The sequence below is a fragment of the Strix uralensis genome, chromosome 4 (assembly GCF_047716275.1).
Source record: "Strix uralensis isolate ZFMK-TIS-50842 chromosome 4, bStrUra1, whole genome shotgun sequence".
NCBI classification, from domain to species: Eukaryota; Metazoa; Chordata; class Aves; order Strigiformes; family Strigidae; genus Strix; species Strix uralensis.
The window spans coordinates 92,474,030-92,488,713 of NC_133975.1; the positions used below are offsets into that span (position 1 = coordinate 92,474,030).

At 36.7% G+C, this 14,684-nt stretch overlaps 1 protein-coding gene across 1 annotated transcript in view; it reads left to right on the top strand.

The window, feature by feature from the left end:
- The window catches only part of STARD9 (StAR related lipid transfer domain containing 9), a 100,347-nt gene that overhangs the window by 1,010 nt on the left and 84,653 nt on the right, over positions 1 to 14,684 (top strand). Inside the window, exons 2-3 of the mRNA XM_074864963.1 lie at positions 1,814 to 1,883; positions 4,704 to 4,820. Of these exons, the coding sequence (XP_074721064.1) occupies positions 1,814 to 1,883; positions 4,704 to 4,820 (187 nt within the window). The remainder of the gene's footprint in view (positions 1 to 1,813; positions 1,884 to 4,703; positions 4,821 to 14,684) is intronic.

Sequence of the window (14,684 nt, forward strand, 5' to 3'; positions counted from 1 at the left end):
CTCTGTTCAGTACTCAGCTGTACATAATGCAACATTTGGTACCCAGCTATAGGTAATGCAAATTCTCTCTCCTGTGAGTGTTTCTTTTTCTCCTGGAGTCTAACTCATTACTCTGGTGACTGATGTGTTGAACTGCTGAACACTCACAGCTTAATAAAACCTCTGGGAGCTGTGCTTGTATTTTCTGTGTGAAGTGCCGCATACATGTATTACAGGAAGTACTAAATTCAGTCTGTCTCAAGGCAGGTGCTCAAAATTAGTAATGTGAAGCACAGAGACTTTAAGATAAAGTATTATTTCTCTTTGCAAAACAAGGACAGCCTGTGCTGTTTTTAAAACTTCTTTATGCTTGTAAAACTTGTTTGTAAAACTTCTTTATGCTTGTAAAGCTCAAATGCTACAGTGTTTGTCTCTGTGGAACGCTTAAATGTCCTAAGGCATTGTTCTGAATGTTGTTTTGGTACAGAAAGTGTGGGGGAAAAACTCAGAACCATTGAGGAGACCCCAGAGGCTGGACACGTTGTGCTGTGCACTGCCTGGAAGTTAGAGCTGTCAGTGAAAGGAGGTTGTAATCTGTGGGGGAGTAAATACTTCTGTACAGATGTAAGGAAATCTATTAAAAGACAGATCTAGGGCCATAAATAGTGGTGAACTCTTGTTTTATCTTACGTAGTTTTTAACTGGCCTGATGATACTGATCCAGCTGATTATCATGTTATATATATACAGCTAATCTCAGATGACAATGTCTGTGCCTTCAGCTTAATTTTAAACGAAGTGTGATGAAACTGCACTAAGGACAAAATTGATTTTATTTCTAAACTAATTTCTTCCAGATTTACAAAGGCATTAGGCTTCATCAAAATAAAATTTCCTGGTAAAGTTGAAGCTTACAAGATTTGTCTGTATTGGAGCGCAAAGCAAAATTTAGAAGAAATATAAAGGATAAAAAAATCTTTCTCCCATTCTTAGCATCTCAGTACCAAAGTGTTTGTTTACTTTTCTCTGTCAGAGAAGTAGGCCACTGACCTCTTCTTCCTCATTTCTGTCTTTCTATATATAAAAAAAGCCACAATAACTATTGAGAGGGATGTGAATCAACATGCCTGTAAATAAGAACATCCTAGTAGCTATCATGCTGTTGGCCCAGAAATAAGGGGTTTTTTTTGCTTTGGCCACATCCTTTTTTCATTTTTTTTTTTCTAATATGACTCATTTTGGAAGTGGAAGTTGGCTGTAGTAGCCAGTCATAGGTGTGTTCAGTTGGAATTTTAGACAGTATGTATGAGTGCATGGTCCTTTGCACTTGGGGAGCAATCCTATCCATTTACCTTTCAGGACAGTTTTGTTTTTCCAAAGAGTACTTTTTTGAAGACTACTACAAACGCTTGGATGGTAAAAATCAGACAGCACGACCTGATGACACTTGTGGCTCACAAGTCTCTGATGTGGTGGATCTGTACTCCACAAAGCATAACTAGTCTACCAGTGCTGCACTCTACTTTCTTGTAAATGTAATTTAAAACAACTCTTAATTAGAAATGAAATCCTAACAAAGTATTTAGGGCAAGCACTTTGAAACTGTTTAATCACCACAGTCCTGTATTTTTTCCCCTCTCACTATTGAGATACCTGGCTGTGGATGTGCAAATGTTACTTCATGTCACAGAGTCTCTTATAAGCAAAAGTATCTGTTTTATAGCTCTGATTTGCAGCTTGTTAACATAAACACAATTTTCTGGGGTTTACAAATTTGCTATGCACCTTTCTGTGTCTTCATATTTTAAATGGATTTTTTGTGCTCTGTTTCCAGAGAGAGTGCAGAAGGAGGAAGAGTGATTGTAGAAGTTGATGACAAAGTAGCAAAAGTCAGAAATATAAAGGTATGCTTTTTATTGTCTTCTTTTCCTCATGTAAAGATCCTGATATCCTGATACTTTTCTGTGTTTGCTTGGCTATTGGATCATTCTAATAGAAATATTAAGGGTGGAGCTTAAACTGACACAACTCTAGAATAATTGCAGCAAAAGTATGGGAGAGGATTGTTTTGGTTTGGGATTGTTCTGTGGGTTTAGGGGGTTTTTTTTGACAGGGGATGTAACATGTAGTTGTGCTTTCTGTATTTTATATTTGTCAAAGCTTCTGCAATCTGGCTCCATGCCATCATTCAAAGCTGTTAGTAAATTGTTTACGATTCTGTGTTTCTCTTACTGTTACTAACATCTGGATAACTTCTTTCCTTGTATCTCTCCTCCTCTCGTATTTGCACTCAGAGTGCCATTGACTTGCATGAAATGGAGCAAAATGTGTTCAGCTACACTTCAGGCCTTGGTAAAAGACCAAGAGCTGTAAGAATAAACTGAATGTAGCTGTCGTCCTCTGAGAGCTCTGGAGCCAGTGAGCATGGGAACCAGCCCTCTGGTTTAGACTCTTGAACTACTTAAAGCTGTCATGGTCGTTCACTAAATTAATAGAATGGGAGCAAAGCAATTTTGTGTTGTCAAACATGTTTCTGCTTGAAAGGCAAATAAATGAACCATGAGATTACTGTGGGGATCCTAGAAGTTGGATGCATTTTCTGTTTCTTGTCTCCTTTTTCTTTATATCTGAAAACAACCCAGTGATTCTATACTGCTGGTTCAAGAGAAATAAGGTTTTGAAGAGAAACCTTAGCAAAAATTAAATGAAAGGATTTGAATTATTTACCTTTTCCAATTATAATTATTTTTGTATTGACTACAGGTGCTTGCTTTTAAAGAAAGAAGAGGGAAAAGTATTAGCTGTATGAGAGGTCTCATGGATGTAAAATGCTGCTTATTTTCTGTGTATTTCCTTTTCAAAGGTTGTATTTGCAGAGTCTGAGACTCACTACTTTCTGAAGCAATTTACCCCAATTTCTTATGCATGTGACAAAGCTCTCAAAGAGATGCAAATCCTCGGGGTGCAAGGTTTTTGGGAAGGCTTTGGTCCCTGTGATGGGGCTGTGAGGGTTTGGGCCTCAGGCTTCCTGCCCTCACTGCAGAGCCTCCCTCAGCAGGTGCCTCATTGGGTCCAGCTGAGGCTTGTTAGGCCTAGAGGGCTTTTTTTAATTTTATTTGTTTGAAGAGGAGCTGTGGGCTGCCTTGGGATACTGGGGAAACCACAGCAGTGGGGCAGACTGCTTGTAGCAGGCTGAGAAGGGTTATTTGGAGATGTAAAGGCTGACTTCTGGATGTTTTCTTTCTTGAGGTTTTGTAATTGGTGAGTTTTGTAAAGGAAGTGAGTTTGCTTTATGCGTAAACTAAATTTAGACAGCCTTTGATGAATCCAAGTTAGTGTATAAATTAGTATTTATACAGTAATGTTCACATTGTTGTATTTGGTGTAGGTGTGCTTTGTAGTTCAAAACAAACTCCTTACCAGAAGTGTAATCATATCTGTGATCAGGGGCTGGTTTTGCTGAGGTGGAGGGGTTTTTTAATTATTTTTACATGCCACAATAGGAAGGCAGTGCTTATTGCAGCAGAAAACCTAAGAAAATAAAAAGTAATTGCATAAAAATCTCTGAATTGCAATATGCTAAAAATGTCATTATTGAAGGTGATCAATAAGCTTGTTAAGATGTAAGTTCTGACTAATGGAAACCTTGGTTGTACTTTGGTGTGACAACGTTAGAATCATGTGGGATTTAAAATATGTGAAACCCCTTCACTTCAAAGATAATTTAGTTATTCCTGTCCTCTTTTGCTTTGCTCTTTCTTGGATTGAAAAAAGCCCCAGAACTACACACCTGTCAGTTGGGCCTGTAAATTAATTTTCCCTGTAACCCTCACTGCTGGTGGCAGAGCAGTGCCCTTTATCCAGTAATCTGGCAGACAGCACTGTCACCCCTAGTTTTTGGGGCCATTAGTGAAGCGGTTTGTTTAGGTACTAAATTATACTGAATCTTTTTTTCTGCTTGTGTTATTGCAAACATCAGGGTCACAATGAAGTTACCAATTAGGTCAAAATTACATGTGAATGGTGTTAATTTTGTGTAATGTTTTAACTCATTATTCTCTTTGAGTAGAACAACGTATGTTCCTTGTTCATAAACTTATCTGTTTTATTACAAATCACTTGGGCAAGGTCATCCAGAAAGATTTATACAATTCCCTTGATTTCAGTCACCATTTCTGACTATTATGCTAGAAAGGATTCACTGTTGTTATTACTGACCCGTAAAGGTTAGGTTTGTAGTGTGCAGTCCCAGTGACAGAAGCATTAGCTTGGAACCATAACAAAGCAAAGGAGAAATGTGGGAAGAGACCTGCATTTTCAACTATGCAGTGAGAAAAATGGTTTTGTTTTCTCACTTGAGGCCTCATTTCTGTGATGCGATTATCAGTGAAACAGAGTGACAGAGAAACATCAAGTGTTATAGAGCTTCCCTGCCAATGTGTGGATGTTGTTAAGATTAACTAAATTGTGTTTATTCTATACAGCCTGTTAGCTGTAGTTAATGAACCCTTCAGCAAAAATGCTTCAGCAGGTCTGTTGTGGATATCTCTGACTCACTTTGAGATTAAAAAATAAAAAATTGAATAAGGAGGATAAACTATTGGCCATTCCTTTCCACAATACAGATCATAGATAAACTTCCACCAAGTTTTAAAATGCTTACTTTTTGTTCAGATTCAAAGTGAATTGATCTTTCTGTCTTTTTTTTTTCCTTCTGATGTTAGGTTGACAGTAGGCTTGATGGCACTTGGGACTCGAGAGAAAAGACTGTGGCCTTCAGCTTTGATTACTGCTACTGGTCAGTTGATCCTGAAGATCCAAAATATGCATCTCAGGAAATGGTAAGTGATGCTGTTCTTCGTGTCTGTTTTTTCCTTTATAATCACATCTACAGGAAGAGACTGAGATGTAGGATACATGAAATTTCCTTTTCTTTTTCTTATTTTGTTTCTAATACCACAGGACTCAGTCCTTTTGTCTTAAAGTAGGTGCAGTAGGACTGCAATACCCTTGTTTGTCAACAAATCCACGCTTTCATTAGATATATTAATTTAGGTAGTGATCATTAATTGTGATGATCTGCGGACTCTAGCTTAGCAATGAAAATTTCTGGGGGGAAGGATCAGATTCTAGAGGGAGAAAGCTCTGAAGTGAAAGGAAGAGTGTTGTGGTGACTGCTGAGAGAATCAACAGTGAAGTAATCACATCTTTAAATAACAGTAATAAATTTTACTTATACTATATTGTTCTCAGCATTTTTCTTTGTAACTAATGGAGACTCTTCCTAGCTTGAAGATCCAAGGTTTGATTGATTAAGAAAGAACGTTGAAGGATTCATTATTAAAACAGGATATGATTACAAAATTTTGCTAATAAACAAGCAATTATTAAATCTACTACAAATAAATATAATGCACAGCAAAGCTATCCAAAGATTTAACTCTTCATACATACAATCACATATGTTGGCGTTAAAATAAGTCTTTACTGCTGTTTTGTCTTCAGAATTGTATCATTTCATTTTTTTTTCTGTCAGTACAATTGTTCCTGAAATTTCAACCTGTATAATTGTGTTGTTTTTCACAGAAAGTATCACTTAAGGCTGAGCTGTGAAATTTGTATTTCTGGTAGTAAAGAGCACGGGATTGTTTTACTTTTGGGAGTCAGTATTTTAAAACCATCAGACTTGGCAATTACCAGAACTATAGGTGAGGTTCCTGATGGTGTTCCATTTCTGTCTTGGTGCAGTAGTGTGGAAGAGGTTTTGGGAACTTGGGAAGTATATTTAGTGTTTAAAAAAGAAAGTTGTCTGTCTGAAGTACTCAACAGTAGATAAATTTCCATTTTAGGGATTACAAATAACAAATCTTTAAATGTTGAACTGTTGGGGTTCCTCCCCCTTATATTGTCTTGCTTATTTTGATTTTGTGTTCTTTGTGAGTTTCTCTCCTAATATACTTTGAAGCATGCTTCTTGGAACTGTTAACAGTACAGTTGGCTTTCTATCTGAAATGGTTTAGCAGATGAAATGTTGATACATACAGTTTGCCAGGTCGGTTTTATCTCTACTCAGTATGAAAAATTATCAGAACTGCCAAATGGAAAATATAAATATTGGCTACAAAGTGTAAATTTTTGTTCTTGTTGTTATTAAATACTGAGTGCAGTTGAAAAAGAATGTAAAATGCAACATAAACAGTTCAGCTTCCTTGCTGGGGCTGAGTAGCTATTTCAGACACTGTGGAGAGCCTTGTGTTATCAAACAATAGTTTTATCCAATAAAAATACTGAGGGGAGAAACATTAACTCCTTGGCATAGAAAACTAAGTAATGGACCACAGTTTCCTTACGGGTGCCTGATGCAGGCTGTAAGGACGCCCGGTGCTGCTTCATGTAACTGTTGGGTTACTGAGCCTTAGACCAGATGTGTTTCATGAGTTATGAAGAGTTTAGAGGTGGACTGATGCTTTGAAAGGCCTGGAGTTGTGAGTGAATTTCTTGGGCTTTCTACCTGTCTTGGCGATTTGGAACCAGTAAAGCATACTTTAAATGTCCTTGAGAAGAGGGCTGCTGGAATACTGCAATCTTACCATGCTTTTGTGCATTTGTCTGCCCCCTTATACTGTATGAATGAAGTTTATTGTACTAATTCCATGTTTTGAGTCATTATTTCAGTGCTGAGCTCGAAGTTTCTAAAATTCCTTACAGCAATGATGCTATCAGCAGCCAAAGAGGTTTGGTAACACTGTCATCCAGTAAAAGCTTTCTTTCATGAGCTGACCTTGGATTACTTTTTCCTTGAAGGTGTCCTGCCAACTGTTATCATATGTGATTCGTGTATTGGTTGAGGATGAAAAGTAGATTAAAGTATCTGCCTTCGGGTTCAATTTTGTAGAATGCCACCTTTTAGTAAACTGTCTTTTTCATCCTCTGGATGGACATATAAAAATGAAGTCCTAACAGTTTTTTCAGTAGTTAAGGATTCTGTGACAATAAAACAATAGTGGGAGGGCTGCAAATCATAGTGTTTAGGTAAAAATACAACTTTAAAGATACAGATCTGCTTCTCTGAATACTACTTACATTTTCTTCCAGATGTTATCACTGTTCACTTTAGATTCTGGTCCTTTGCATTCCAGAGATGACTGCAGACAATGCATTTTATTCCCTATATATTTTGATCATATACTTCACAGGTAATTGTGACAGGCTTAAGTCACACATGTGTGAGTACTTTCAAATGTTTGAATGAAAAGTTTGGATTTATTTTTCTGTTTATAAAAATTATGCTTTCTCTGCCACCTGTATTCTACTTGTATTTGCCAAAATGGGAATACACGTTGCCCACCTTACTGGTTTTTCCTAATATATTCACGTTAATATTTCTTCTATTGCTTTTTTTTAGTTTAAAAAAAAAAAAAGGTAGGGAAGGTATCTTTTCACTTTAATTAGGGAAAAGAAGACCTTGCAATGCAGCAAACTGAAGAGGAACTGAACCAATTTAGTAAAATCTGCAATGCCCATGTGACAGATGATACGCCTTTACTATTTTTTTTAATACCACTGAAATTGGAAGTGATTTTCCCTTCAAAAAGCTGGAGCAAACAGAGTCAAAAATATATATTTTTTTAAGAAATGTTATTGTTTACATATTTTTTTAGGGCTGAATTGAAAAAAAATTATTCTTGCTTCATGCTATATACAAGCTTTCTTGATTGGCATTACATAAATAATGGAAGCCTTCTCATATCTCTGAAAAGAGGAAAGTTTGTTAAATTAACAAAGCTGATTTTTGACTACTGAAAGAACCACCCATCACTGTTGATGTCTGGGAAATAGGCTTCTTAGCAGAGAAGATGATTTCAGGTACAAGTGGATATAGTCTTTGACTGTTATTCAAGATTATTCTTTCATTTAAAACATTTGAGGAACTAGATATGAGACAGAGTTCTATTTTCTTTAATTCCCTTCTAACTGTGGTGAAATATGAAAGCTATACAGTGTTTCTAATGATGACCCAGTAATTTATAAGCTTCATTTAGAAGTCTAGTAGTAAAGGTCTGAATTCTTAAGTCTTCCTTTAGAAGTTACATGCATTCTTTACAAAATGTAAGATTTTTTAAAATAGTTCAGCTATGCAAGTATTACGTTCATTTTCCAGATACGCTGAATGCCGAATTTTACAATGTGAGGTTTGTTTTTTAGGTGGCCAGTTTGAGTTCCCTGGGCCGATTGCTTTTGTTTTCTCACTGGGCAGTTGAATACTTTGTGTGGATATTGAGCAGAGGTTTTCATCTGCTTTCACAGACACACAATTCTATCCAATTAAAGATTTTTTTTTTTTTTTTAAGTGGATTTATTAGTGCATAAACAGAATAGAGGAATCAAGAAATACTGTCAGGGAAGAGTCACTGGCTAAATCAACCAGCCTCCAGCCACTAAAGGAAGAAGGAAAGGAGACAGATGTGCTAAATCCTTCTAAGTATGGAGAGATGAAGCAGGCCTTATGGCTACATTGCAGAGAGAAAGAAACTGAGCATGAAAAAATTGTGTGGGACCAGAGAAAGAACAGGTAACAAATAGGAATTCAGGACAGGGACAGAACATTTGATGGGCAAAAGGAAATTCTGAAAGATTATAGGGATTTAAGAGAAAAATGGTCATGCATAGGTTTTTTTGATCTTAACTCTGCAATCTGTTATGTGCATTTTCTGTGGTTATAAACAAGGGGATGGTTGTTCAAACCATCAGTGTGAAGATATAGTTATACTTTTTAAAAAAACCCCAAACAACCCAAAACAAAAAAAAGGAGAAAACAAACAAAAAAACCCACCCCCCAAAAACCCACAAGAAACTGTAATATTTCTGGTGATGTTCCTTTTCCTGCCACTTTTGAGACAAACAATTTTTCTCTGTGCTGTGTTGCTGCAGAATTACTTTAGTCTCACAGAGGGAGAATGCTGAGTCTCTGCACCTGGGCTTTGCCACTTGCATACAATGAAGTTGTTTCACCGTGTCTCCCTGCATTCTTGTATTAAGGTTTTTTTGGAAAGTGAATGTGGTATTATGCAAAACCTTCTTTAGTAAAGGGGGACATTTTGTGTAAAGGTGACTATTGCTTCCTTCTCCCCCATCCCCTTCCTCCACAGATGTCTTCAGGAAGCTCTGTGTAGTTCAGGATTGTTTTCCAAAGACAATGTTGGAAATCCATTGCTCTTTGGCCATTATATAACTATGGGATTATCTTTTGATAGAGACTCGTGACCTATTTCCATTTTGCAGTAAAATTACTGTGTGATAATGATACTGTAATGATATTTAGGATTATAATTTTTATTTTTATAGGCAAATTAATTCTGCTGGTTGAATATGATAGCTAATATGTAGGTGTTTTGAGACCTTTATAGTTGTCCCGCAAACAAACATCTAAATTTAAACTTAGTTAAATTTTTGTCTGGTGTAGAACAGTCTGTTTTGATCTTTTCAGTTTCCTTTGTAAAACCTAAAATAGCTCTTAATGAATCTTTCCTGAAGTGTGTTTTAGCTCCTCCAAGCAAAGGTAAATGTTTAAAACAGTTGCAAAACTTAAGTAAATGCCCATTTAAATCCTATTGACAAAAAAAAATATTTCATCTTGATCTAATGCAAGCACAGTTACACAAAATCTTAAGGATATTCTGCACAAGAGTATTTTTAAGGCTACAGGAATACATGCAAGCATTAAGTATTCTTGTAGATGGTTGTTATAGCTTCAGTCCTCAGCTTCCCTCCAGCCATCCTACCCATCCGGTTATTGTGCATGCACAGTAACTGCAGTGGGCAGGCTGACCCACAGGATGTACAAGCAGGTATTTACACACAGCAGTTGCCTTAGATAGCTGATGTGTAGCAATCTGTTCCCTTTGATAAGAGGAATACATCCCATGACTAATAGGCTTTGAATGGTAGAGACAGTGAAATCTAGAAAAGTGTTGAAGTGCCCAACTTGCACTGATTTCAGCGAGATCCAAATCTCCGACTGGGTTTTCTTGAAACACTCTTGTAGAGCTCAAGCTTAGTTTTTGTACCTCAGTGCATCAGTTGAATGGAGATGATAATGTTTGTAAGGGACATCATAATTTAGACTTCAGAATTTTTACCTCAGACTTTCAAAGAGTGAAATAAATGATACTCATATTGATCAAGGAATTTCACACTTCTGGGCTTGACTTGATAAGGATTTTATTTTGGTTTGGCATAGTGTATTAGGTTTATGCAAGTATGAATATTCTTTCAGTGTGTCTCTCTGAATATTACCATTTTCAGTAATACTGTGACCCTCATGCAACCTTCTAAGATGCGATCATAAAAGCACTTGACCAAAAATGCTATGAACAAATGAAAACATGCCTGTCCTTGAGGTAAGTCTAGGAAATATGAGAGTGCACAGAGGTTGTTGTAAAACAGCTGAGTTGATGGTATACTCTTGCATCTTTTTCCCTGAAAGATTACATTGTCTTTTTGAAGAGAAGTTGCACTGTGATGTGTCACATGTGAAGAGTATTATCTTAACAAATCAGGATGGTTTTACAGTGAGAAAGCAGTAAGGGTATGAAAACAAGTCTTATTTCAATGTCAGTAACTGCTCCTAATTTCTTGACCTTCTCATCCCCCACACCCCCATTCTTCAGCACTGGCTTACCTAGTGTAAGTGAAAGAATAACTGTGATTCTGTTTTTGGTGCACTTCCACAGTGCATTTGAACCACTGAGGGGTTTACAAGACTGTTCAAAAGCAAGACAGTGCGTTAAATTAAAGGTTGTTTATTTCTAACTTTATATAACAAGTGACACTGGTTCTATTTGCCTGTCTGTCCATTGCAAGTGTGTGCTAGGAAGAACTTTCCATTCAAACACATTATCTAATTATTTCTATCTTTGCTTATACATATATTAATTGGGAAGATTGGGTTTTATTCTGTGCTCTGAAGGCAGAAATGCCTTCAGGGGTTGCTGATGGCTCACGCAAATGAATGCACATGACCCCTGTAAACAGATTTTTCATTTCTTACTTGTTTTAAAAGTACCATAATTGCTTTTCGTCCCACTTGACTTCCCAGAATACTTGAGTTTTATACTACTTCCAGATAAGAAAAGTAGTGGGGAAAGGGGCAGAGGGGCAGATGATTTTCTTACCTCCTTGTCAGAGTGTAAGGGAAAAGCAAATAGAAGAAACAGGTATGTTTGTTTTAATATGAAAGATCTTCAGTATGATGCTAGGGTTTTGGTTTTGGAGGGGTTTGCTTGTTTTACATGTTAATTGAAAAAGTTTAGAAAAGTTACACAACAGTACTGTTTGGAAGCAAAACATTAACATTGCAACATACTTTCTGACTCTTCATCAAACTAAGTGGCAGTACTGGCTCCTTTTTTTTTTTTATTTTTTTTTTTTTAAAACAATGCAAGCATAGTCACACCTCTGAAGAACTTTAACTGAGACCTTTCCTTTCTAAGATGAGTTTGTGACGTTTCCATGCCTCCATACATTCCCTGGGAGATTCAAGTTTTTGTCTTATGAATTCTCAAGACAAATTCAAATTCTGTTCTCTGGTATATGTGCTTAATTATAAAAATTATAATAAAGCTCCAGTTTAAATCTCTTGAAAAAATCCTTCCATTTGTTCTCTCTTTCTGTCCCCATGCCCCCACCCTTGTCTTGGTGTAAAAGGAGGAAGAAAGAGAAGGAGGCGGTGGCTGTGGGTGTAAATGGAATTTTCGCATAAAATATTTGAAAAGCAATAAGTATTCTGTCCACAAGATTATTTTTTTTTTCTCCAACCCAGAGTGAGACAGAAGTGAAAAGGAGAGCATGCTATAAGAAAAAGGCTTTTTGTGCAATAATTGGATCAGTATATAATGGATTATGATGGAGGGAGGGAAACCACCATGAGTGCGTGCTATGTATCTTCTGCCAGCAACACAGCTGCTGTGTTCTGTTCGTGATCGAATAAGGTCATTCTTTCTGGCTATACCAAGATTTCTTCGCAGAAAGCTTCTCTGAGAATTATCATGAATAATTGCAAACTTCAAAGCAGGCTTTATTGGAAGACAAAAAAGAATCAAGTTGATTTTCAATTTACCATGCATAACATTAAAACCATTGTATTTTGCTGAGAAAAAAATGAGGCGTTGAGTTAATTGCATATGATGTATATGACTCATTTCTATCAACTATAAATTAATGCAGATACATTTCAAAGATGAAGCCCAAACAGGAGTACACAAGAAAGGATTAAGATCAATATTGGTGACACATTGAGGGAAATCAATAAACTGTTTCACAAACAATGAAATAATAGGATGTTTTCTGGCTGTTCAGTCTGCTAATGCTCATACATGTGCATTCTGTTTCCCTGATAGGCACTGACTGTTGCTTACTAGATACAGAGCACATTCTTTAAAATAGGCAGGCAGTATAATTTGCTAAACAATACTGAAATGATCTGCAAGTGCATTCATCAATTTAAAAGAAAGAGAATAACAAGTTCTTTGGGTTGCCGGTTGTGCATGTTGCAGTGAACCTGTACGTTTGCAATCTGCATTACTTCTATAAACCTTGTGATTTTTGCATGTCTTGCAAGTAAAAACAAAAACTTGGTACTGGTGACCTACAAACTTTCTGAAGTAACTTGACAGCAGTTTTTGGAAGGATGATTATTTTTTCTAAATTAACTTCTCGTGATGGAGATGTATTTAAAAAAAAAAAAAAAATCTGTTCTATTGATAAGCTGTGCCGATGTTGGTTGTTCTTTCTTACTTGCAGATGAACATTCACAGTTTAAATTCCTCCGTGTAATCACACCACAGTCTTTCCTCCATGCTCATAAACTAGTGTTGTTTTTTTATTCTGTTAATCTAATCTGAGGACCATTCCTTATTCTTTCTGCTTTGCAAACAGGTTCCCTTGTTCATCTGCAAGTATTTCCACATCATGGCTGGACACAGAATGGCAGGTCATATTCATGGCGCTTCCAAAGTAGCAGATTGATCCAAGATTAGTTTTTAACCTGGAGTGGTTTTTCTCCATTTTAGCAATGTTGTGTGAATAACTTCAGTTAAACTGATCTTCTGGGAACTGAAATTACTGAAAAACTAGTCTGAGTCTCCAAAGTCATAGTGGTCTGCAAGTTCTGTAGTCACTGGATGGAAGGATGCTGATGGACTTTTAGTAGGACACTGGACCAGGTTTCGGGGGTTTTATTTTATGGGTTTGGGTTTTATTTGGCTTTAGCTGGCAGCTGGTTTATGAAAGATTTTCTTGGGCAGGACTGTGCTAGCACTGAATAGCAAGATACATTTATTGCAGCAGCTGTGATCAAGTTCAACATGGCCATTTTGTTTATTTCTGAAAATGTGCCATGTTTCAGACATGTTGCAGCCATGAGATTGGACTTGCATGCCTAAGTAGCTAAAGCCTAAAAAATGTAAATACTATGCATGTGTCCTGTATCACTGTTCATTAAGGTGTTTGGTATGGTAATTGTTCCTCTACATTATAGCAAAAAACGGCCCTTCCTTTTTTTATAGATTTGTGCTTGCTTTATTATTTATGTTTACTAGTGGCTAACTTTTATATTTTTCTGCTAAGATGATATGCCTCAGATGTGTGTGTGGCCTTGAACACAAGCTGAATGAATCATCCTTTTGGCTGGATCTGAGCACCTGCATGTTGACTCCTACTTCTGTTTTGGTTTTGATCAACAAAAAGTCTGCCTTTGAGAGCTTCTATGTGAAAAGCAAAATTAACATCTCTGTTCAGTTGTGGCTTTTCTGCTAAAGAGACTCTGGGCAGTGCGCCTAAATTGCACAACAAAGAGTGAAGATGAATAAAATTAATTCAGTCTAGAAACATTTACAGTAGCCTCAGCATATCAAAATCAGATTTCTGAGTGTCAGTTTAGGGTTCCTTACCCCCAGACATACATGCTGTTATGGATAGGTTCTCACTCTTTATAGCTTCAGTGTTAAAATGTCAGGACATTATCAGCTGAAGCAGGGGAGATGATGTTCTGTATCAGACTGGCAAATGTATTTTGAAGTGTGTTTTACCAGAGTATATCACTGTTGATTAATAAGTTTTGGAATGGACCATTTTGAATCAATCCTTGCTGAACAGGTTATATTCCTGAGATGCTGAATGGCAATGAATGTTTTCCTGGATTTTTGCTGTGCGTGTAAGGATTGACTTGGATTCAAATAACATCTATTAACTTGAAGATAGGTCTCAACTTCTGCTATACTGTCATTGCAAGTGTCTTCCATTCTGAATTTTCAGACATCCCTCTCCTGCACACACTTACATCTTTAAGAGTATGTACATGGATTGTATCATTGATACTGGCTGCCTTTACAGTATTGTTGACAGATTTTCTTACAAAGAAGAGTCAGTCTCTAAAGAGTATGTGCCTCATCCCATGTGACAGACCTACATATAAAACATCAGGTCTGAAAAAGAAATCTAAGGAACTGTGAAGATCCAGCCCAGAATTAATTAATTTGGCCTACCTTATTTTCTTTATATTTATAATTTTTAAAAAAAATTGTATTATTATCTCATAGACAGTGGTGAGTAGCTTGATATCAGTGTGTAAGGAGAGCCTTCTCTAGTTAGCATCCAAGAAGCAGAGGTAGAAAATTACAGGGGATTATTTATTCAATTTGAAGTAG